The 23,669-nt window shown below is 51.9% G+C and overlaps 1 protein-coding gene across 1 annotated transcript in view; it reads left to right on the forward strand.

The window, feature by feature from the left end:
* Positions 1-6,524, forward strand: part of GRIK3 (glutamate ionotropic receptor kainate type subunit 3) — a 238,019-nt gene extending 231,495 nt beyond the window's left edge. The window contains exon 16 of the mRNA XM_024252633.2: positions 12-6,524. Within this exon, the coding sequence (XP_024108401.1) occupies positions 12-206 (195 nt within the window). The 3' untranslated portion in view covers positions 207-6,524. The remainder of the gene's footprint in view (positions 1-11) is intronic.
* Positions 6,525-23,669: the final 17,145 nt, after the last annotated feature.

The following is a 23,669-nucleotide window of genomic DNA, read 5'->3' on the forward strand; positions in this document are numbered from 1 at the left end:
CCCTCCTGCAGCGTTCCTTCTGCAGCACCGTAGCCGATGAGATCCGTTTCTCCCTCACCTGCCAGCGTCGAGTCAAGCACAAGCCGCAGCCTCCCATGATGGTCAAGACTGACGCCGTCATCAACATGCACACATTCAATGACCGCCGGCTTCCCGGCAAGGACAGCATGGCCTGCAGCACATCCTTAGCCCCTGTGTTCCCCTAGGCACAGCTGGGGTGGGGACCACAGGCCTGGGGGCTGGGCAGAGGAAAGCAAAGGAGATTGGAAGGAACGTCCCCTGTCCCCACACTGGGCTGGGGGACCAGAGCTGCCACCTGCCTGTTGGGCCAGGAGCCTCCTGCCCTTACCTGCCAGGAAGCCAGCAGGCTCTCAGGCCAGCTGCTTGGGCTTCATCCTCCTCAGATCTTCTGTGGGTTTCTAAAGCTGCCAGCCGAGATAGCCAAGGCCAAAGGAAGCACATGCCTCTCTCAGGCCAAACTCACCCGCCCCTCAACTCTCCTCCAGAGTCAGAAGTTTCTGCCACGGCCCTGCAGAGGCCACAGAAAATGGAAGACAGCTCTTATATTGCCATTTCTTCCGCAAGAGCCCAGGCCTCCTACAGCTTGACCATGAGGCCAGAGACACAAGCCTTCGGCGCCTTAAGGATGTTCTAGCATGGCTGCCAATGGGAGCTCACGGTGAGGGATACCCATCCCATATGCCTGGGCAGAAGGAAGACTTCATCCCTCTGGGGCTGTTCACGTGGTCCTAATCTTCTGAACTTGGTGCCGCCCCTGGCAGCCCCTGTTCTGGCAGAGTTGAAGACAGAGCCACACAGGGGAAAAGAGGAGTTTGGGGTATGGGAGAGAAGAGAATGCACAAACAGAGGCCGCCATTTTGGATTCTTATGGACAATGACCCAGTGGTTCCTAATCCTCTAGGATGTCTCTAAGAATATAAGTAGGGGAGTGGCCACAGAAAATTCTTCTCCACTTTCTAGCCAGAGGAGAGAGGACCCCCTGAATTTCTCACAAAGGATGCCCAAAGATGCAACCAGTATTTGAAGCCCAGCAGAGGAAAAGCAGATTCCACGGAAGTCTCACCGGCTCTTGTGCCAATGGATCTCACTTTCCTGGTTAGCAAGCTATTGTCTAAACCCTGTTTGCATTTGGAAACCTGGGCTCTTTGCCATCTTCTCATCAACAACTCCCCATTCCTGGCTGGTTGACCTTGGCCTCCCTCTGTCTTTTCGAAAGGAGAAGAGTTGGTTGAAGTGAAAGTCAAGTTGTCCCTCCTCAAAAAAGGAGTCAGTGTCCTACTACACAGACTAACTTTGGGCTAGGTGAGGGAAACCAGAAGAGACCAAAAGAACTTCTGGTCTCCTAGACTTACCAAACCTAGAGATGCTGCCCAGAAAAAGAAAGTTTCCAGGGACATAATATCATAGCTGGCAGAGGCCCCAAGGGTGGGGAGGAAGAAGCTGCCTCCTGGAGAATTAACCAAAGACCCCACACAGAGACATGAGGCCATCCTGGCCCCTTGTCTGTTGTCCAGAGCAGCTGTGACCTTGTGGGGCTTGGGGAAGACAGCAGAGAAGTAGCAGCAGGTTGGGTACCAGCCAGGGGGTGGACCTATGAGTTCCAGCTTGCTGTGATGAGTGCTTAGAGGTCTGTGACTTTAAGAGTGTTGCAAAAGAATGAGACATGAAGGATTAGGAACAAAGTGTCCTTAAAGAGAACATGATGGGCCAGCAGGTTTGCCATGGCCAAGGATGGAGGGCAGGCTTTGAACAGGGGAGGGAGGTTCTGGGGATTCTGGATGAGAACTGGAGCATACTAGCCACTCCCCTCCCACCTCTGTCCCATGCTGCTTGGGAAGCCCGGTTAGGGAAGATCTTCATTTGGATCTCAAGGGCTTTCTCATCTGGGTGAAGGGTAATCTCTAGCAAAGCAGGAGACCACAGTGGGCTCATGTGATAAACACTGTCCCTCCTCCAGACTGTGAGCTGCAGGACCAAACCAGCGGGTTCCCAGAATCCCAGCAGCTCTGACTGGCTATGTACATTGGACGAGGGAGAGGAGGGCTAGACATACACCAAAGCCCCATGCATGTAATGTTAGGAAAAGCCATGCTGTCATAAGCTTCAGGGTACAGAGGGCGTGTGCATGTGTGTCTGTGTCTTTGTGTTTGTATGTGTGAGCGTCGGGCGCTGGGGCACAGGACAGATCTGGACATATAACATAGTCCAGGGCATGCAATAATAGGTGAATCCTTGGGGATCTGATGTGTGCATATGCGTGCGTATGTGTATCTGAGTGAATTGGGGACGAGGGAGACAAATAGGTGAAGCAGCAAGGCCCCATATATGTAAAAACAGGAGAAGCCATGTCATAATGGGGCCCTGGTGAGTATGCATATGTAAGCATGCGTGCATAGGTGTGTGCATGCTGGTGTGTGTGCGTGCACATGTACACTGAATGGCATAGGATGGAGATCAGAATCTTACCTGCAGCTAGCCAAATATGCGAAAAAGGAGAAGCCATGTCACCAAGGGGTCCATGTGTGAGTGCGTGTGAACACGTGTACAGGCCTGTGTGCACAGTGGGGAGCGGGGGGAAGGCCAGGACCAGAGAGTTGTGTGACATGGGTCAATGCATGCAGTAGACAAGAAGCCATGTGGAGTTGAAGTTTCCGAGTGTGTGGGACACACACATATGTTCCAGGTCACAGTGGAAGCAGAGACAGACAATCAGGAAGGCCGGGCACCAGGGCCTGTTTGCAGTTCTGTCATGGGAGAGATCACTTGTCACAGAGAGTCACCAAGGTTGCATGGGCACACTTGCCAGGAGACAGGGGCACAACCCTTTGGGGGCTCATGCTGCTGATGCCTTTGCTGTGGACATCATGTCCTGTTTGAAGGGAAAACTCTTTTTTGTAATTTCCAGGCAACAGGATTCTAATGAAGGTATTTGCCAATTTGCTGTCAGCAAACACAATCATTAACCGCCGTCTTACTTTGTCCAGTATAGTTTCATAGCACGTGCCTCATTCTTGCTCTTGTCTCACACATGTGTTGTGTGTGTGATGATACATGAGCATGTTCTTCAGAGGCTATGCATATATGTGGATTGTGACAGGAGGAAGAAGTGGTGAGAATTTTTATAAAAGGAACAAAGAATAGTGGATAAGTAGAGGCAGAATTCAATTAGAGAAACCCCCCAAAAGGTACCAACTGGTCTTTAGACTCCTGTGTGGAAGCAGGAGGCCACACAGCCTCATCTCCTCTCCCATGCAAACCTTGCGTCCTGATGTTCAGGTGTTGTCGGTGTGGCTGATATTTGGCTTCTGGCCAACATCCTGCATTTGTCCTGGAGACCAGCCTAGTGTTCAAAGTGCAGTGGGGACCACTGCTGCCCAAGCATGAGCTCTGTCTCTCCCGGGGCACTGAAAATGATGCTACATCTGTGAGGTGGGACAGAGTGGGGAGGTGTTTCCAGTGAGGCAGATCTTGTGTTTTCTTAAGTTTAGCTCTGTCCTGCCAGTGGGCATGGAGCTGAGCTGGGGCAGGTGCATGCGTGTGTGTGTATGTGTGTGTATGCACATGTAGTGCGTGTGCACACACGCAGGCACTGAGAGGTGATGGGAAGCATGAAAGCTTGTTTGGATGGAGCAGAAGATGGAACCTGCCTGAGCAGATGCTGGACTGTCCCTGCGTGGTGCCGCATGCCAGCCCTGAACAGAAGAATGTCCCCACTGCATCCCCAAATGCCAGTGCCTCCTCTCCACCTGCTCAAGCTGGCCAAGTTGAGGGGCAGTGGTAAGAAGACACCAACCCCACCACCCCTGCCAAGGCCCTGGGGCTTAAGGACAGTGAGCCCTCCCAATCACTCTCCCGTTGTCCTGCTGCTGGTTTCTCTGCTCTGAAGAGAAGAAAATCCTGAAAGCGTTGTCAATGTTCAGGTGGCCCCATGCTGCAAGAGTCTCTCGAGAGGGGTGCTGCCCCCTTGGCCAGTGTGCTGGACTTTGAGTGTCTGAGGGGTAAGAGGGCCACCTCCTCCTCACAGCCAAGACTCTATCTAAGCTGGAAGCACAATCTGGCTCCACCCCCAACCCCTGCCATGCCTTAGACCCTGGAAGATGGGAATCCTGGCCCAGGCCAGGGGAAAGGGCCAAACAGGTTAGAAGTTGCTCCCTCTCCACCAGGCGTGCACTCACCAAGAACAATCAAAAGCTCCCTTTCTGCCTACTTTTCCAGGGGTACTGGGTCTGGGGGGTGGGTCACAGCTCCTGCTTCGTCACTCAGCATGAAGTTGGTCCCTCCCTGAGCCACTCCCAGCTACATGCACAAACATCTGAAAGTAGGCTGGCCTCTCTGGCTGACATCTGGAATGGTCCTGTGTGGATACCCATCTGCAAAGGGGCTAGAGGTTTGGACAAACAGCTGCATGGACTTATCATCTGGGATGGGCCCAGCCTCATGGACAGATACAAGAAATGAGCCCAACTCTGTGGGCAGGTCTCTGGATTAGACACATCTGGAAGTTGCAGGTCAAGTGGACACATCTGGAAGTGGCCCGGCTGCTGGCTGCCATGGAAGGGCCGTGCCCTCTGTCCCCATGGCAGTTTAAATCAAGCCTTCCCTTCAGTCCTGGATTTGCCCTGGAGTTAAAATTTCAGAGCTGAGGTCGTACATGAGTCACAAAACTTTTAGGTAGAAGGTTAATGTTCTGTACAATATATATATGAATGTAAAATATATATATATACTGTATATATATATATATATGCACAGTGTATATATGACCTGTAGCCCATGTGTATACAACCCTTTCCTGCACGTCTGCACACGGAGTGTACATAACCCAGCCAGCATGGATGAGGACCAGATGAGAGATGGGGGCTGCAGCAGCAAAGTCTGGGATGGAGGTCTCAGAGAGCCCCTTGGGGTGGGGAAGGCCCTCCACACATCAGAGCTCCAGACCCTGAAGAAGAGGGCAGAGCTACATGGTGCTGCCAGGTGAGTCCTGCACTGCCAGGGCCTCCTGTGGGAGGGGCAGGAATGGCCAACGGACCTCATCTCCATTGGAGCCTGTCTGAGGCAGGACAGTTGGGCGCGTCTGAGAAGCAATGTCATGCTAGTACTCGGCCCCTGTGCCGATATTACATTCTAGTTCTGGGGCAATTCGTCAGGAGCAGAAGGGCTGGGAAAGAGCAGGCCACTCCCCAGGCTTGTTCTCACACCTGCCTGCAGAATCGCAGGTAGGTTTCAGGCTCCACCTGGGATACCCTAGAAGGCAGGGCTATTCTAGGTAGCAAAAGCCTCTGCCTTTGATTCTCACCCACATGCAGAAGCAGTCACAACTTGCACACAACACAGCTCACAACTAGGGAAAGCACTTGTTAAAGAGAATGCCCCCAGGGCATGGCCAGCATGCCGATACAGTGTTCCCATGCCCCTGTTACTGATCCTGTCCTCCTGCCTTCTAGAACAGTGGACCTCACATCACCTCCCAGATTGTCTCCATTTTATGGATCGAAACTCTGAGGCCTCCAGACATGAAGAAACAGCCATAGATTCAGTCAAATGCCAGCCAAGGGTTTGCCTCGCCTCAGACAACCTCCCCAGCCCCATTTGACCCAGAGACCAGCTGTCAGGGAGCGACCTCGGAGCCAGAGGGGTGAAAGATGAGAGGCAAGAAGGTAGCTCCTATCCTAGCACAGCCCAGGCTCCATCTATCTGCCCTTCTATCCCCTGCGGCATCCTGGCAGGGCAGTTGGCAGAGTGCCCCCTCCCCAGGAGGCTGCAGACCTCTGTCCCTGGCTCACCCAGATCGGTCTGTTCTCTGCAGTTCCATTCCTTTAGCCTCTTTCGCGGGTCTGAGCATCTCTGGAGCATGCAGAGGAGGAGATATCTGAGGTGGGCTTCCGTGCAGTCAGCAGCCTGACCCAGCTTCAGCCTCAGGCGTCAGGCTGGTCTGCACTGAACTCTGGGTCTGCCTCTGGGACCCTGACCAAGCACGCCTGACTCCAGCCCCATAAGAAGCATCCTGTCTTGGTTCCATAGGGATCATGGGCCCTCTTACCACTGTGCATCAAGCCCCCAGCCCACCTTTGCCTGGGCCGACTTCCTGGTTGGGCCTCCCATGGTAGGGGCCTCAGTTCCCAGGCTCTGGGCTGAGCCCCCAGGCAGCACCATGGGCCTCTGAGACCCTAGACCTGTCCCACCACCCAGACCAGAGTGCCTGGACGCCCCCCACTCCCACTCAACATGGTTCCCACACACTGGTCTCTGGGCCATTCAGGGGATGCCCTTTGTGGACATGCAGAATTTCTATGAATATAGTTTTTTGTAAACATTTTGTAACAATTTGGGTTTCATAGTAACTGTGTTACTTGCCAATCATTCTAGGCTGATGTAAATAAATTTCCAAACAAATCTGATTATTTTCCTTTTTAAGACACTGTGATATATCAAAGTGCACAGTTTGCTGTATGAAGTAATATGGTTTTAAATTTTAAATAAAATGTTTCTAGAAAACAGGGCTCCCTTGAGGGGTGTTTTCTGTTTCTCTTCTCTCCTTAGAACCAGAAGGTGCTGGGCGACGAAATTTTGTCATCTTCCCCCAGGGATGACTGTGTCCCAGGCAAAAGACCCTGGTGCCCAGCAGGCGGGTGGCTCCAGCCAGGCTCCTGGTTCAGACATTGAGGATGCAGGGTCTGTCCTTGAGACTGTCTGACCTCTGTCTTCCCTTCCCTTGGCAATACTCCTCCCTCATCTCCATCCACACACTCCCTTGGGAGTTGCCACATACTTACTCATGTGGCCCTGTCCCTTTGGTCACAGCTGGTGAGGTCAGGTAGACACCTTATCCCAGCTTGGCCAGAGTCTCACCTGAGCTTTTTCAAACTGGAAATGAGAAAGCTCTATGTCAACTGCCCTCTGGAGACAGAAACTGCTCATACAATCAGAGTTCAGGGCAGGACATTTCCAGCAGGAAGGGATTCAGTATGGAGGTTTATAAAACCAGTAGAAGAGATGAGGGAGCCTGGCCAACTTGGTCCTCCAGGAATGGCTCCCAGAATAACACAGAACTGACCCACCAGTGCATGACCACCTCTGAGCCTGGTGCCAGAGCTGGGAGGGAAAGACACACCCCAGAGCTGCAATCCAGGGTCCAGGAAGTCTCCATCAAGACACTGGGGCTGCCACCACCCCACATCATAGTGCTCCTCGGCTCCCAGGAAGTTGGAGAAGAGTAGTGGACTGAAGCTGCTGAAAAACCTCATGTTCCCGTGACAGAGACAGCCCAAAAGGGAGTGGGAAGGTGGCCTCTGCCTCACCTCTGCCTCCAACTCTCATGCAAACAGATTGAATTGGTAGAGACCCCTTTCCAACCAGAACCCTCCATGTTCTCCTATGACAGCATCTTAAAAATAGCTCATGGTTATTGAGCACTTTCCATGTGGCAGGTGCTAGGCTAAGCTCCTAACACATATGGTCTATTTTGAATGAGAGATGTCCCTCAGACCCTGACATATCTCAGACCCTGACTCTGCACGACTTTTCAGTCCAAATGTCCACCATCCTTGACACGGGCTTAAGTGTCCCAGGCCTAATTACCAGGAAAGTGGCTATGATTGCACTAGCTTGAGTCAAGTGGCCACTTGTGGTCCAATTAGCTGTGGCCTGAGGGAGAAAGGGATCACATAATACAATTATGAGACCCAGGATCCCTGCTTTAGGAGGGTTGAGAAAACTGGAGAAGTCAAAAAAAAGGCAACATGGGTTGGCAGGTCTCCTAAAATATGCACCTCCCATTCCATCAGCTGACAAGTGCCAGGAAAGCCAAGCCACAGCCCCAGCAGTAATCTCTGCAGAATGGAGAGGAGGTCGGGACCCAGTAGGCCACAGTGCCTGGGAGCTCTGGTCTGACCTAGAGCCATAGCCCAGGAGGAGACTTTAGTCTGAGCCAGGTAGGAGGTGAAGAAAGGCCCTGGGTTGCAGGTGTCAGCCATTGAGGAGCATGGTCGGGACCATCCCTGGAGAGGAGCACCCTGGGGGTCAGTTTAGGCTCCAGGTCCAGCAAGGAGTTGGGGGATATGGACAAGAGACCTGGTAGAAATGAGGCCCACAGTGGGGGTGAAAGAATAGGTAGAGGAACCATTCATCCATTCATCCATCCATCCATCCACCCATTCATCCATCCACCCATCCATCCATCCACCCATCCATCCATCCACCCACCCATCCATCCATCCACCCATCCATCCATCCATCCATCCACCCACCCACCCATCCATCCATCCACCCATCCATCCATCCACCCATCCATCCATCCACCCACCCACCCATCCATCCATCCACCCATCCATCCATCCATCCACCCATCCACCCACCCACCCATCCATCCATCCATCCACCAATCCAACCATCCATCTATCCATCTGCCCACCCATCCTTCCATCCATACATCCATCCACCCATACATCCATCCATCCACCAACCCATCCATCCATCCACCCATCCATCCATCCATCCATCCATCCACCCATCCACCCATCCATCCAACCATCCATCTATCCATCCGCCCACCCATCCATCCATCCATACATCCATCCACCCATACATCCATCCATCCACCAACCCATCCATCCATCCACCCATCCATCCATCCATCCACCCATCCACCCATCCATCCATCCATCCATCCATCCATCCACCCATCCATCCATCCACCCATCCATCCATCCATCCATCCACCCATCCATCCATCCATCCACGCACCCACCCATCCATCCATGCACCCACTCATCCATCCACCCATCCACCCATCCATCCAACCATCCATCTATCCATCCGCCCACCCATCCATCCATCCATACATCCATCCACCCATACATCCATCCATCCACCAACCCATCCATCCATCCACCCATCCATCCATCCATCCACCCATCCACCCATCCATCCATCCATCCATCCATCCATCCACCCATCCATCCATCCACCCATCCATCCATCCATCCATCCACCCATCCATCCATCCATCCACGCACCCACCCATCCATCCACGCACCCACCCATCCATCCACCCATCCACCCATCCATCCAACCATCCATCTATCCATCTGCCCACCCATCCATCCATCCATACATCCATCCACCCATACATCCATCCATCCACCAACCCATCCATCCATCCACCCATCCATCCATCCATCCACCCATCCACCCATCCACCCATCCATCCAACCATCCATCTATCCATCCACCCACCCATCCTTCCATCCATACATCCATCCACCCATACATCCATCCATCCACCAACCCATCCGTCCATCCATCCACCCATCCATCCATCCATCCATCCATCCACCCATCCACCCATCCATCCAACCATCCATCTATCCATCCACCCACCCATCCATCCATCCATACATCCATCCACCCATACATCCATCCATCCACCAACCCATCCATCCATCCACCCATCCATCCATCCATCCACCCATCCACCCATCCATCCATCCATCCATCCATCCATCCACCCATCCATCCATCCACCCATCCATCCACCCATCCATCCATCCATCCACCCATCCACCCATCCATCCAACCATCCATCTATCCATCCGCCCACCCATCCTTCCATCCATACATCCATCCACCCACACATCCATCCATCCACCAACCCATCCATCCATCCATCCACCCATCCACCCGTCCATCCATCCATCCATCCATCCATCCACCCATCCATCTGTCCACCCATCCATCCATCCGTCCATCCACCCATCCATCCATCCATCCACTCATCCATCCATCCATCCATCCACCCATTCATCCATCCACCCATCCATCCATCCACCCATCCATCCATCCGTCCATCCATCCACCGATCCATCCATCCACCCAACCATCCACCCATCCATCCACCCAACCATCCACCCATCCATCCCTCCACCCATTTATCCATCCATCCACGCACCCACCCATCCATCCACCCATCCATCCATCCATCCACCCATCCATCCACCCATTCATCCGTTTATCCATCCACCCACCCACTGATCCACCCATCCATCCATCCACCCATCAATCCATCCGCTCATCCATCCATCCATTCATTCATTCACAGACTTAACTAAATATTTTATGTATGAGTCCCAGCTCTACCAGCTACTAGCTGTGTAACTTTGAAGAAGCAACTTCACATCCTTGAGCCTGTTTCCTCATCTGTAAAATGCATGAGTGTGAAAGCCGCCCCCTCACGGAGTGCTTGTGGGGATTAAATGAGAAAAAGCACACTGCATATTTAGCACAGGGCAGGCACATCATAAGCCAACAATAAATGACAGCTATTTTCATTAAGAAAAGGGAGAAAGATGGGGAGAAGAAAACTTAGGAGCTACTATGGGCTGAGTCCTCTCTGGATAGACAGGGGGACTCCTCCCTCCAGGACTAACCCTAACTCAGAAGCCTATCTGTGATACCCTCGGCTCTGGATGGGGGCCAGCCAGGCCTCTCAGATTACTGACTGCACAATAGGTGCCGAAGCAGTGATGTGGCTGTCCTGGCTCAGGCTCTTGTTTCTATAACCTCAGCCATTTCTGCCCCAGCCTCTCCTTGGCTAATGCCTTGTGCTCCTCTCGTCTCCAGGACATACATGGGCTCCTAGTTCTAGTGCACCAGTCCCCAGGAGCAAGACACTCAAGCAGACCCCTCAGTCAGGAATTGGAGCAAGACATTCAACGAGGCCCCTCAGTCAGGAATTGCTGTGGCAAGAAACAGACACCTACTCAAAATCACCCGGGCAAAAAGTGGGCTTCATGATAAGGGGTCTGACAGAAGACAGTCAAGTTTCTCTCCCTCTATCTTTCTCCCTCCCTCTCTTTCTATCTCTCATTCCCTTCCTCCCCCTTCCGCTTCCTTGCTCAAGGCAGGACATGGCCACCCCCATCTTGGTTCATGTCCCCCCAGCTTCAGGGCCCATGTCAGTGAAAATGTCCCAATTCCAAACCGTCCACCCACTCCTTCAGCAGAGAGAGCTGGATGGTGGAGTTCTCAGAGAACAGGTATATCTGACGAGTCACTGTAGACCCACACTTCTGAAAATGCCCTCAGGATCTTGTTCAAATGAAGGCTGGGGTCCACTCGTCTGGGACAGACTTGGGTGTCTGCACTGGCCACAGCTCGCAGGGGCTGCTGGGCTTTTGGCCTGCTGCCAGCACAGCAAGTGGCCCGGCTGTGGTAGGATGGTGGTGGGGGAGTGGTCACTGAATGCAGCACAGGCCTCGGAACCCTCCTGCTCCATGCTCTGAAGGCACAAGCCCCACTCACCCCATTCAACAGCATCATAGAAATGAATCCTCCCTTGAGTCCTTAGTTCCCTATCTGAAATGTTGATTAACTGAGCATCCCACTTCACTCCCATATTTTTCTGTCTTATCTAGCCCCAGAATATCTATGCTGGCAGGAATGCCCCAAGTCCCTCAGGATTCAAGTTCACTCAGGACCCCTCTGCTAGGACTGATGGGCAAACCTCCCCAAGCAGTAAGATCAGGGACTCTGGAGTCCAGCTTCCTGGGTTTTGCTCCTTGCTCTGCGTCTTCTTTTCACCCACACCTTTTTTGGAGATGGGGTCTCACTTTGTGGCCCAGGCTGGAGTGCAGTGGCACAATCATAGCTACCTGCAGCCTTGACCTCCTGGGCTCAGTGATCCTCCCACCTCAGACTCCCAAGTAACTGGGACCACAGGTGCTCACCACCACACCTCGCTGAGGAGGGCTATAGGGATTTGATGAGATTGTCCATGCCAGGCACGCAGTCTAGCCCAGCCAACGTTAGCTAATTCTGTGGAGGGAAAGTAAAGAATGACTTGACCCCTCCCCAGTATGCCAAGGGTGAAACTAGCCCAGGCACAGAGGAATCAGGAAACAAAGGTGGTCAAATACTCAGCTTTAAGTGCAAAGTTGTTGGTCCCAGTCTACGACCCAAAACATCTGGAAGTTTCCTCTCCACTACCTCTCAAATTAGACCAAAGATTCCACAGGCTTGGAGGGAACTGGGGAGGGACCACCAGACAGAGATGAAGCCCACTGCAGAGGCCTCCCAGGTTCTGCCAGAACATGCAGGTTCAGTTGCCAGCCCCAGGGAGCCCTGGGGAATGGACCCACCATCTCTACCTGCATGAGTCCAGTACAGAGCCTAGAGAGGTGCCTCTCTAGATGTCTTGCTTAGTGGCTTCAAAATGACACTTGCCTTAGCATCCAGGTGACTCCCACTGGCCATCTTGCATGAGTCAGGACCATCTGTGCCCTGAAAACTTGCTCAGTTCCCATTCTCCCCAACCCATGCAGCCAAGCCCTCATTCACTGAATCAGGAAATCAGGACTCTGCCCCAAACACTTAGAGGAAAGGAGGTGCTATGGCAGGGAACCCCTGACCCTAGCCAAGTGCAACTAGACTAGAGATTTTCCTCTGAACTGGGGAAACAGTGCCCATGCCATTATTTTATTCATTACTATTATTAGCGTCATTAGTTCTGCTTCCAAGGCAGTCATTGCAGAGCTCTGGTGGCTTGGAGGTGAGAGGACAAAATATTTCTGAAGCACATTCTGATATGGTTATTTTTTGTTCTCCAGGTCTGGGAGAGTCCCATCCCACAGTGGCCCCCTTTCTTTTGACCTTGGTCATCTCACCCTGCTCAAGGAACAGGGGTCTGAGACCTGTGGAGATGGCTCCCACCTCCCACAGTTCCCCCAACCCCTTCTAGGTCTGTGACCTGCCCTCTCCCCAGCCATCCCTAGTGACAAGGGCCTCCTGTCACTCACGGAGGTGCCCAGACAGGAGACAGGGACTAGGAATAGGGGGCAAATTCTAAGATCTCTCTACCATCTTAATTTAAGCAGATGGCCTTGGACAATTCACAAGCCTCAGTTTACTCTCCTGTGCATTGGGGGTGCCCATTTTGACTGCAAAAGGGAGCTCACGTGAGAATTTTTAAAATGACATGTGAAAGCATATGTTCAGTGTGAGGCATTGGGCTGTTTGTGAGGGTCCTTCACTCTTCAGTCAGTACTCCCCTCTCTCCCTTCCTACTGCCCTGCCACTCAGGTCCATCTGGAGCAAGCCAAGGAGCAGCAGGAGGTCAGGGCTGGAGCGCCCCAGGGGCTGCAGGCCCCTATTCCAAGAACCACGCTGGGCCAGGGTACATGGCTCCGTTGGAGCCTTGATGGCACTTCCTTGGGAAACAGAAGCTGAGTGTTTAAGAAGCATCTGTCATTATGGAAACAAAGTTGCCAGGCCATTTTTTCTTTTACTATTTTTACTGCGGTTTCATTATCTTATGCAAATGAGGCCGCTGATGAAGCCTTTCTGCAGGGTGGCCCGTGCTGGGACCAGCTCTACCAAGGGGATTTATTGCCTGCTTCGGCCTCCAGAAAGGATCCGAGATGAGGAGTCCCCACGGAGAGGACTTCCGGAGCAGCCACCACACCTGCAACACTCGGCTTCCCACCAGACAAGCCCCTAGCTCCTGCCTCCATCCCAGGAGTGCCCTGGCCCATTATCTGCAAAGACCTGAATGTCAGCCCAGCTTGGCTCAGGCCTCTGTCCCTGATTCCCCGATAGCCGGAGCCCCTTGAAGACTAAGTTACCAGTACCCAACAGGATATAAGGGAAAAGATGGGAAGCGAAATATGTTAGCTACTTAATTCACATCATGTCCATAGTGCTAGGAGAAAAGCATGATATTATGCCCTTAGTTTGAGATCCCCTGGAAGAGGCCCCTGAGACAAGGGCTTGAATACAAGATGAAGGTAGGGGAATAGGGATGTGAGATGCCAAAGGGAAGCCAGCTTATAAGGGGTACAACATCAAGCCAGTCAACCCTGTGGGCAGCTGGATCTTAACTCCATGAAGAACTCTGGGAGCCAGCATAGAACATGCAACTCAAGAATCTCCCATTGAAGGAGCGAGGGAGCTGGGGTATGTATACACCAAGTCCTATCAATCTTTGGTTTAGGACTGGTCCCCCAGAGACAGCCAATCCCAGGTACTTCTGGCATGCCACAAGCGGGCAAGGTGGATTCTGGGCCAGGACAAAGCCTCAGGCAGAGCAGTGCCCATCTCGGCAGTGGGAAGTCAGGCAGCTTGCCCTGAAGGGGTAAGGGCAAGACACTGACAGCATCTGCTATGGCCCCATGTCACAGATGAAGAAACTGAGGCTCAGAGAGGCCAAATAACTTGCCCAAGATCCAGGGAGTATGTGGTAGGGCAGAGTCTAACTCAGGGCTGTCTGCCTCCCAGGCTCTAAAAGCCAATAGTGCCTCACTGGACCTTGGGCAAGCTCAGGCTCCCAGGCTCCCTGCCCAGACCCCCACCTGACCCCAGACCCCCTACACCCCTTCCTGCAGCTCTGGCCTTGCTGACAGCCCCTACAATCTCTTCCTGCTCCAGACTACCTCCCAGATCATCTCCTCCCAGCATGAACTGTGTTGGCAAAGCACGCCCTCTTCCCGGTGAGTTCAGCAGCTCGCAGATGTGGAGAGGTTTTTCTTCAGGAGGGAGCAGGCCTCTGTTCTGTCTGTCTAGCCCAAAGACTTACTTGCAGTTTGCTGTGAGAACCAGCTTCCACTCCTTCCCCCTAATTCAGCCTCAGATCACTAAGAATTCTCTAAACTCCAATAACACATCCTCTGGGACAGAGCCAAGCATTGCATGAGAGCCTTCTAAGCACCGTGCCCTGTGCAGGCACTCTCCTCTCTGTAGGGAGATTTAATCCACTGCCATATTTCCCAGGAGCTCGGCAGTGGTAAAATTAAAGATGTGGAAAACCTGAAGCTTCCCAGCCCCACTTGCCTGCAGGTAACGATGAGGCCACAACAGTCACCAAAACCCAAATGTCACTGCTTCTGTGTCCTCTTGCACAATCCAGACCCCTCCAGCCCCACTGAAGTCAAAGGGACAGGCCTCTTCTGCACTCAGAATCATCCTCCCATCTGAGACCAAAGGCTTCAGAGCTCTTAGTGCTCAGCTCTTTTCCAGGAGAAGTTGTTATCAATAATAATAAGAATATCAATAACGATAATGGGCTGGGTGCAGTGGCTCACGCCTCTAATCCTGACACTTTAGGAGGCCAAGGTGAGTGGATTGCTTGAGTCCAGGAGTTCGAGACCAGACTGGGCAACATGGTGAAACCCCATCTCTATAAAAATAAAATAATAATATTAATAATGCTAATAACAACAGGATGCAGCTAACTGAGTGACAATTCTAGACCCAGCACTGTGCTTGGCTCTGAGCGTGCCCATCTCATGGGATTCTCAGCATAACCCTATACGCTAGAGATGTCATCTCCATATTACAGATGCGAAAAACCAAGGCTGAAAGAAGTGGAATTACTCTCCCACAATCACCCAGTAAGCAACAAAATGACGGCTCCAGTCTGGGACCTCTGTTTCATAGATTTGGGAAATGAACAAATGAATGAGTGAATCAGAAAACAGTCAATATCAATGCTGTTTACAGACACTGGGGAACGTCTGTGCTTATGGAAAACAAACATCCAAACTTGATTGGGCCAAAACCGAGAATTACTAATTATAGTCACTCACAGGAACGACCTACCATTTATGCCTAATTGCAGTGCAGTCCAATAACAATTATGCACATCAATAAATGTGTCGGATTAACTTGGTTGTGAGTTTTATTTGATCACAACCCTAAACTCTGCTTGTGGTTGCTCAGACTTGGGAGGCTATGGCCACACTGCCTGGACCCCCTGGTCACTTCCGGCTCAGTGCGGAGGACCATTGGTACCGGAAGGGAAGTGGAAGATGGGAGAGGAAGGAAATGTTTTCTCCTCCTTCCTCTGCCACAGCGTGTCTGCACTGGCAGGCTCAGGGAAAGCAGTTTGGCAGGGGGTCTTTGCAGGGCGTGTGGAACATCACAAGCCTCCCCTCCCTTCCTCAATGCCAAAGGCAGCTTCCTAATTAGAACATCCATAACCCTCAGCATCTGCTCCAAGAGAATTCAGCTGCTCTAAGATGGAGAAGTCCATTAACTTTATTGCACAAAACGTCAGACGTGCTTTTAGACAGAGGATCGCTGCCAAGTGAGATAAACTGCCTGGACCTGCCAGAGGGACGGGCCAGAACTTCCCGCAATCCCCAGCTGTGTTCCTGGGACTCTCTCCTCTCTCTGTCCAATGCCCTGGGTGGTACCGTATCACCCTGGGAGGCTGGAGCCAGGGAAACGGTATCTTTCAAATGCAGGTGCAGCCTGAGCACCCAGCCTTCATGGGGCAAACCGGCAGCCTGGTGGATGCCCAGCACCAGACAGGCATCATCTGACTCCCAGAATGCATCGGGACTCCCATCCCATAGCCAGGCAGCTCATTCCTACATCAGCAGGAATTGGAAGAGCTGGTGTCTTTAGAAGCAGTAGAGCATGGTGGCTAAGATGGAATTTCATCTTTGTCGCTTAGGAATCACTGTCTGACCTTGCAAAAGTGCCTTAACATCCTGGGGCTACTCCATAAAAGGGGCTGAGTACCCCCCACCTGTAGGAGGGTGAAATTAGACGATGCCTGGAACTTATAGCATAGTGCCTGATGCATAGTGAGGGCTCCATAAATGAGAGCACCCTGCCCAAGTCTCCAGTGTGGAAATGGAGAGGGAACAAAAATCCACCAGTGTGGGGGTAAGAGTAAACACCAGTTTGGATTCAAACAGCCCCAGGTTTTAACCTTAGCTCTACCATGTGACTTAACTCCCTAGCCCTTCAGTTTCCTCATCTGGAAAATGGGGTTGATATTTCCTGTCCTCTTTTCCTCATGGGAGAATCAAGAAGGTGTAAAAGGCTGTGGGGCCACTAAGGGATGTTCTGACATGCAGCGTTATGGCTCCCATTACTGCGCCAGTCAACCTTATGTCTAGTGTTCCCTGGACACACCAATCCCAAGGCTGGCTGCTGGCTGGGCCTCCCTCAACTCCTGATCCTGGAACTCATCTCTGCCCAAGCACCTCCACCACAGCCCTCCCACCTCCTCCCAGGTGGCCGATCTCCCCACAGAGAGCAGCCCCACACCTCCCAGCCCTGATGGATGTCTCACCATGTGGGCCTCCCAGGCCTCTATTCTCAGATTCAGATCCCTTCTTAATATGAATAATTAGAAGAAACAATCAGAGGGGGAGGCAGCAGCCATAGCAGTTGACCCCAGTGATTTCCCAGCCTCGGGGAGAGCCCAATTCCGCTCCAATCCAGTTGCTGTAAATTCCCATCAAGCTAAGAAAACATAGTGCAATTTAGAAACACTGATACGGCAATAAAACACAGATCTCCAGCAAATGGAATTCGGCAACATCTAAAAATGGAGCCATACATTACTCAGCCTGAAAACTCCCTCCAGGGATGTGATGCTGGGAGAAGTTAGGGCAGCTTTATGTTCAAGATGATCTTTCCTTTCCAGATGAAGGCAGGGCCACCTACAGCAGGGCCTCTGGTAGCCCTCTCAGGCCTCCGTCCATGGCCCAGAGAAGGATCCGAGGAGGGCTCCCAAGTCAGAGAGGACCCATGGTCTGCCTTCCATCCTCCAGGGGCTGTTGGAGGTAGGGAGAGGATCTTCCTTTGTGCCATTTAGCCCTCATAAGTGGCCTTCGAGGGAAAGGTGGTTGTTTCCATTGATCAGATGAGAATACTGATAAACAGAATGAGATTTGTTCAAGGTCACTCATGGGGAAGTGGTAAAAGCTGGATTTGGCATGCTTGTCTGCCTCTTTTGTAGTCTACATGCCGTCTTACGTCCAGCTTAGGACTCAGCCCTTGACTCTGCAAAAGCTAAAACTAAGCCAAACAAGGCTGCTCCCTGCCTTCTGGGCAGGCAGCCTGACCCCTGGAGTGGGGACAGGACCATAGTCCACGAAGGAGTTCATCACTCTGCTTCCTGGGACCATTCGCCTGTTCCTGTAGCTCCACTCTGTAACCCTGAAACAGGAAGAGGTCCCCTGATGCAGTCTCCTGCCTCCTCAACAGAAAGCAGGGGGTAGGGGGTCCTCTTGGGAAGGATAGAGCTGGAGAGCAGGAGGGCTTTGGATGAGTGGAGGGCAGACCCATGCGCCCATTCAACTTAACATCTCTACTTCTTCCTAGAGAGCATGGGGATGGGGCTCCATTCTCTCTCTGGCCTGGTACATACCCTCCTCCCTCCTCATCAGCATGCCAGGCTCCTTGCTAAACCCACCTGGCCAGTCTCCTTGCTGAACCCATTCTATCTAATTCTTGCGCATGCATGCACCCACATGGGGACACACACCCCACCCAATGCTCATTTCAACCTCTACATTTGCTTAGCCAGTCCCTCCTCCAGACCGTGAGCCCCACAGGAGCAGAAAGTGGTGTGCTCATGGCTCATGACTGACTCCCACACACTGGACTAAGCACAGCTCAGGGATTGACTCCACTGACATTTGGAACACACTGGGGATTGCTTTCACATGCTCCTGTGTGTCCTACCAAGCCCTGGCACCAGGAGCCCAATAAGGGCAGAAAACCCAAGGTGGCCTCTTTAGAGTTTGTGTGTTAAGAATTACGACTCAGGACCCAGGCCTGACTTCCAGCTCTGCCACTGCTAGTTATTTGACTTGTGGAAGCTACTTAATCCCTCTAAGCCTTAGTTTCCTCGTCTGTAAAATGCAGTTAATAGGAGGTCCTGCATGGAAGGCTGCTGCAAGGATCTAGTGAGATGATACATGGAAAGCACACAGCACTACACTTGGCACATAGTAAATGATCAATGAACGGCAATTGTATTAGTTAGCATAGAGCAGGCCATGCTGTGACAATGAGCCCCAACGTCTTGGTGCTTTACACAGCGAACTTTATTTCTTCTGCACTTTGATTCTTCCATGGGTCAGCTGTCATCCATTGTGAAAATCAGTGATTTAGGCTACTTTGATCTTGTGATTCCATCATCTCAACACAAGGTCTTCTCATAATTGCCTCAGCTGAGGAATAAAAGGGCTGGAGAATCATATCAGTGCTTTTTGCAGCCTCAGCCTAGAATCAGTGCTTTTTGCTGCCTCAGCCTAGAAGCGACACACATTCCTTCCAGTCACATTTCAGAGGCCAGGGCTAGACATGTGACTCCACTTAGTTGCAAGTGGAAGTAGGCGTGCATCTTCCCCGTGCCCAGGAGGGAGAAGACAGCCAGATCCTGGTAAGCACTAGTGATGTCTTCCTCCATATGCGTGGTTACTGGCCCTTTTCTGCACCCATGTCCACTTTGTCTTCCTGGACCCAGAGCCAACTCACACCCTGCTGGCAATTTTCCTATTTCCTCCTTCATTTCTGTCATGTCTCCTCCCAAAGAGCGGCAAAGGAAATGCAGGCCCCCGCTGCCCTTCAGCTGAAGCCCAGCCATGGCCCAAGGGAAATAGCTCCTTACAGAAGATGGACTATTTCTAAAGTCCTCCCCTACCCTCCTCCAGCCCCTTTCCTCTGACTGAAGGGCCGTCATCAACTCAGTGACAACCCAGAATTCAGGCCTCCAGCATCTGATTGCAATTGTGCCTCTGACTGTCAGGGATAAATATCTGTTGTCTTAAGGAGGATCTGCACTGATGGAGGTGTCAGCACAGGCAGTGGTGGTGGAACCGGACTCCCTGTGAGATGTAATTTGTGGGCAAGTCATGTACGTCCAGCTCCTGCCAGAGCTCGGGCCCCTGAAGGTGGGGTAGGCAGGACCAGGGGGGTGGGGGACAGATAGGTGCAGCTGTTTGGGGGGAAGGGCAGAGAACCAGAAGCCAGAAATGAGTGACTTCCGCGGGTGAGGACAATATATCAAGTGGAACCATCAACCCAGAGGGGAAACTGTAGAGGATGCAGAGCAGTTGGGCAGGAGACAATGAGGGTCCCTGAAAGTGGAGTCTGGGAGGACTAACAGGCACAGGAACAAGAACATGGGGCCAGCAGGGGCTTTGGAAATTAGATATGAACCCTGGCTCTGCCACTCAACAGCTGTGTGACCTTGGATTCATTGCTCAACCTCTCTGAGCTTCCTCAGTAAAGAAGCACTCAGAAGCCCTGCCCTGTGAGCTTATAAAAGTACAGTGAGGTGGATCCGAAATGTTCATCCCCTTGGGGTTTGGCCCCCAGTGGGTAAGCCTGGTGGAGGAAGGCAGAGGCCCATTCTGGAGATCCTGGGACACTGTAGTGGACAAAAGAGATTCCCCACCCAGACCCCTTTGATTGCGTGGTGCACTTGTCTTTCCACTTCTGGGAATGTTGGCTGTTCATGGCTCCCAGTTGTCCCCTTCTCAGGTGCCTTCTTACCCATGAGGTTAAGATTCTCATCTTCTACCACTCAGAGCAGGTCACAGCCAGTAACCTATGATGTGGTCAGAAAAAGGCCACCCCCTTTCCTTAAGATGGGACCAAGTCTGTGGTGCTTTGCCTGAAGCTACCACCTGCCCAGGTGAGACCTCATCCTTGCTCACTCAGCTCTCGCCCCAGCCTTATCCTGATCCCTCACTCTCCTGAAAGCAACACATTCCTTCAACACACTTTGGGCACCTAAGTCCCCTCCTCAGGCTCTGCTTCTAGAGAACCTAAGACAGACACCAAGCAGGGCTCCAAGAAATAGAGTCTAAGGTCTAGGGGTGGCCCTGGAACCAGGCCATGACCTGGGGCTGGCCCAGGCTGAGTAGGCAGACAGGCCTCACACCCAGACACTGAGCTTCTAGCCGTTGGGTGAACTTTGAACTCCTGCCTTGCAGGGAATGGCCCTGAGCTACTGTGAGTCAGGAGGGGCGTTTGGTACCAGCTTCAGGGAGAGAGGGACTGAGCAGAGAAGAGGAAATTCACAACTCTTTTTATTTCTGTTTATTGCTTTATTCATTGAAGTCTTATCCCCATGTACTTAAACAGGATTTGAGGAGCTTAAAACTAAATGCATTTAAAAGGGAATGATTGTAAAAGCAAAACAGTGCAAAAACCATGTGAAAGGAGTGAAACATTTTTATTTCCTCGGAGGCTAGCTGGGATAATAAAGGCAGAGCTTCTTACGTAGACCACCAGCTAAGAGGATTGTCAGAAACAGGGTCCCTGAAGAGTCAACAGATCCCCACAATTCACTGGGAGCATCTCCTGGAGTTAAAGGTCCCTCTAGGATATACTCCCTGTCTAACCCCAGAACTATGTCCCCTGCCAGAGAATATGGGTACTACCCCCTGGCACTTTGCAGGGCCTTGGGAAGTCCCTTCTCTTTCTGAGCACTCAGAGCACCCCCTCTGCTCAGCGAGAGGGCTAAGCCTGAAGATCCCTGGGGTACTTTCCACCTCATATGTTCAAGGACTGCCTAAGAAAATTGACACTCAGCAGCTCCCAGGGCCTCAGGCAGGTGGAATGTGAATCCACATTCCCAGGCCCCAGGTGGGAGATGCAGGTACTAGGAGAGTCGGGAACTGATGGGCAAGGGCAAGGAGTGTGGATGCAGGCTTGAGCTGGCCCAGGGATAAGGGAAGCAGAGGGGAGAGAGATCCAGGCAGGAGGACAGAGGGGCAGCCTGTAAGCTCAGAGAGGACTGGAATAACCAATGAGCCCATATCCAACCTGGAACGTTCACCCTGAGTTGGGTTTAGAGGTAAGAGAAAGGAGCAGGAGCAGAGAGACCACCCTGTCCTGGGCCGAGGGGGCCTGGGGCCAGGGAGTTTTGGGATCTGGAGCTTGGTGTCCTCAGGATCTCAGATGACTGTCTGTTATTGGTCCCTTACTAAGAGGCAGGCACTGTACTAAGCATTTGAGGTGCATTCTCCCATTTAATCCCCCCAACACCCTTTAAGATAGATTCCATCATTTGCTTCATTTTAAAATGAAGCAAGGGTTAAGATCCCAGCCCGAGGTCACCCAGCTGGTAGGAGGCAGATCAGGCTACACCCCGGGTTACCTCTGATTTCAAGCCAGCACTGCTAGGAACCCTGTTTCACCACCTCCCTCAGGGGGACTCATGGTGTTCCCAGTCCTGAGAGGTCCCTAAGGAAGCCAGCCCCTGCTTTACTAATGTCTCATTCATCTTAGATACCACATTTGTATTCTAATAAGGGCCTTCTGGAGCTAGGCCCTTTATCCTAAGGGCACTGATGGGGAAAAGTAAGCACCATGTCAGGACTGGGATAGGGGAGACTTTGGCGAGGTGTGCCCTTTCAGTATCCATGGATGCCACCTGTTGTCAGCAGGGACCCCTAGCTGCTCTAGAACCCAGACCCACCTCATCTCAAGATGCCCTAAGCATTTGCATCTCCCAGGACTCATGAGGCTGTCTCCAGGTCTGAGGGCGGCCGTCAGTGTTGGCAGCAAGCGCTCCTGTTGGCACAGGGGAAATATAAGCTGCATCTGCCACTTAAAAAGCATTTCTGAGAAGTGCAGAGGCGGCAAGAGTGTGCAGAATTGTCAGCGTGTGGGGATTAGCAGGCCAGTACGTTTCCTCCTGCAGGCAGCCCTGCTCCGCGGCGCATAAGGCATTTCAGGAGAAGCATCGTCCAGGCACGGAGCAGCCATTAAAAGGAAACCCAGGGGAGGCCATGGGAAAAGAGTGGCTGCTCTCTAGGAATGATAGGCTCCGCACAAAAGGAGCAGGGTGCTTGAGGACCCAGAGTGACCAGTGCCCAGCCCGGGCTGGGGCCTGCCATCAGGGGCCAACTGCTCTACTAGCATTTCAAGAGCCCCAGAGAAATTCTGCAGTTACCACCACACCAGTCTGTGAGGTTGATACTGCCATGATACCCCTTCTACAGCTGGGGAAACTGAGGCTTGAATGAAAAGAAATCATTAAGAGTGTGGTTAGAACTTGAGCGCTGGACCACACTGGTTCAAATCCCAGCTCTACCACCTTCTGGCTGTGTGTCCTTGGGTAATTCCCTTGGCCTCTCTGAACTTCAATTTTCTCACCCATAATATGAGAGAGATAATAGTACTTCTTCTCCCAGAGATAACTATGGGAATTAGAAGAAAAATGTAGCTAAAGTGCCAGACTCATAATAAATCCTCAATAAACAGTAGCTTTGATTATTATTAGATTATTCAGTTCAATTCAGTTCAATATTTATTGACTACTTGGTTGAATGTATTAAAGTATATTGTCAAAACAAGCCAGTTCTTTTCTCCTGGTTGATGATAATGTAGAACTCTGCCCTCTTCAGCCAGTTGCTCTGCCTTTGTGTGGTTGCAGCTACCGGACCATATAAAACATGGGGAATGACCCAGCAATGCCATTACAGGGTATATACCCAAAGGAATATAAATCATTCTACCAAAAGGACACAAAGACACACGCACGTGAATGTTCATTGCAGCACTATTCATAATAGCAAAGATATGGAATCAACCTAGGTAACCCATGGGGCTGGGTTCTTAATCAGCTAGGGGTTCCTGCTGACAGGTGGCATCCATGGATACCGAAAGGCCTCACCTTGCCAAAGTCTTAGGAGATGATGCTTCTCATGAAATGCCTTATGTCTCTGAGCGCTGAAGAGCAGGGCTGCCTGCAGAAGGAAACATGCCGGCCTGCTAATCCCCACACGCCGACAATTCTGCACACTCTTATCACCTCTGCACTTCTCAGAAATGCCCATCAGTGACACAATGGATAAAGAAAATGTGGTACATTTACACCATGGAATACTATGCAG

Source organism: Pongo abelii, chromosome 1 (genome assembly GCF_028885655.2).
Source record: "Pongo abelii isolate AG06213 chromosome 1, NHGRI_mPonAbe1-v2.0_pri, whole genome shotgun sequence".
In the NCBI taxonomy this organism is placed as follows: Eukaryota; Metazoa; Chordata; class Mammalia; order Primates; family Hominidae; genus Pongo; species Pongo abelii.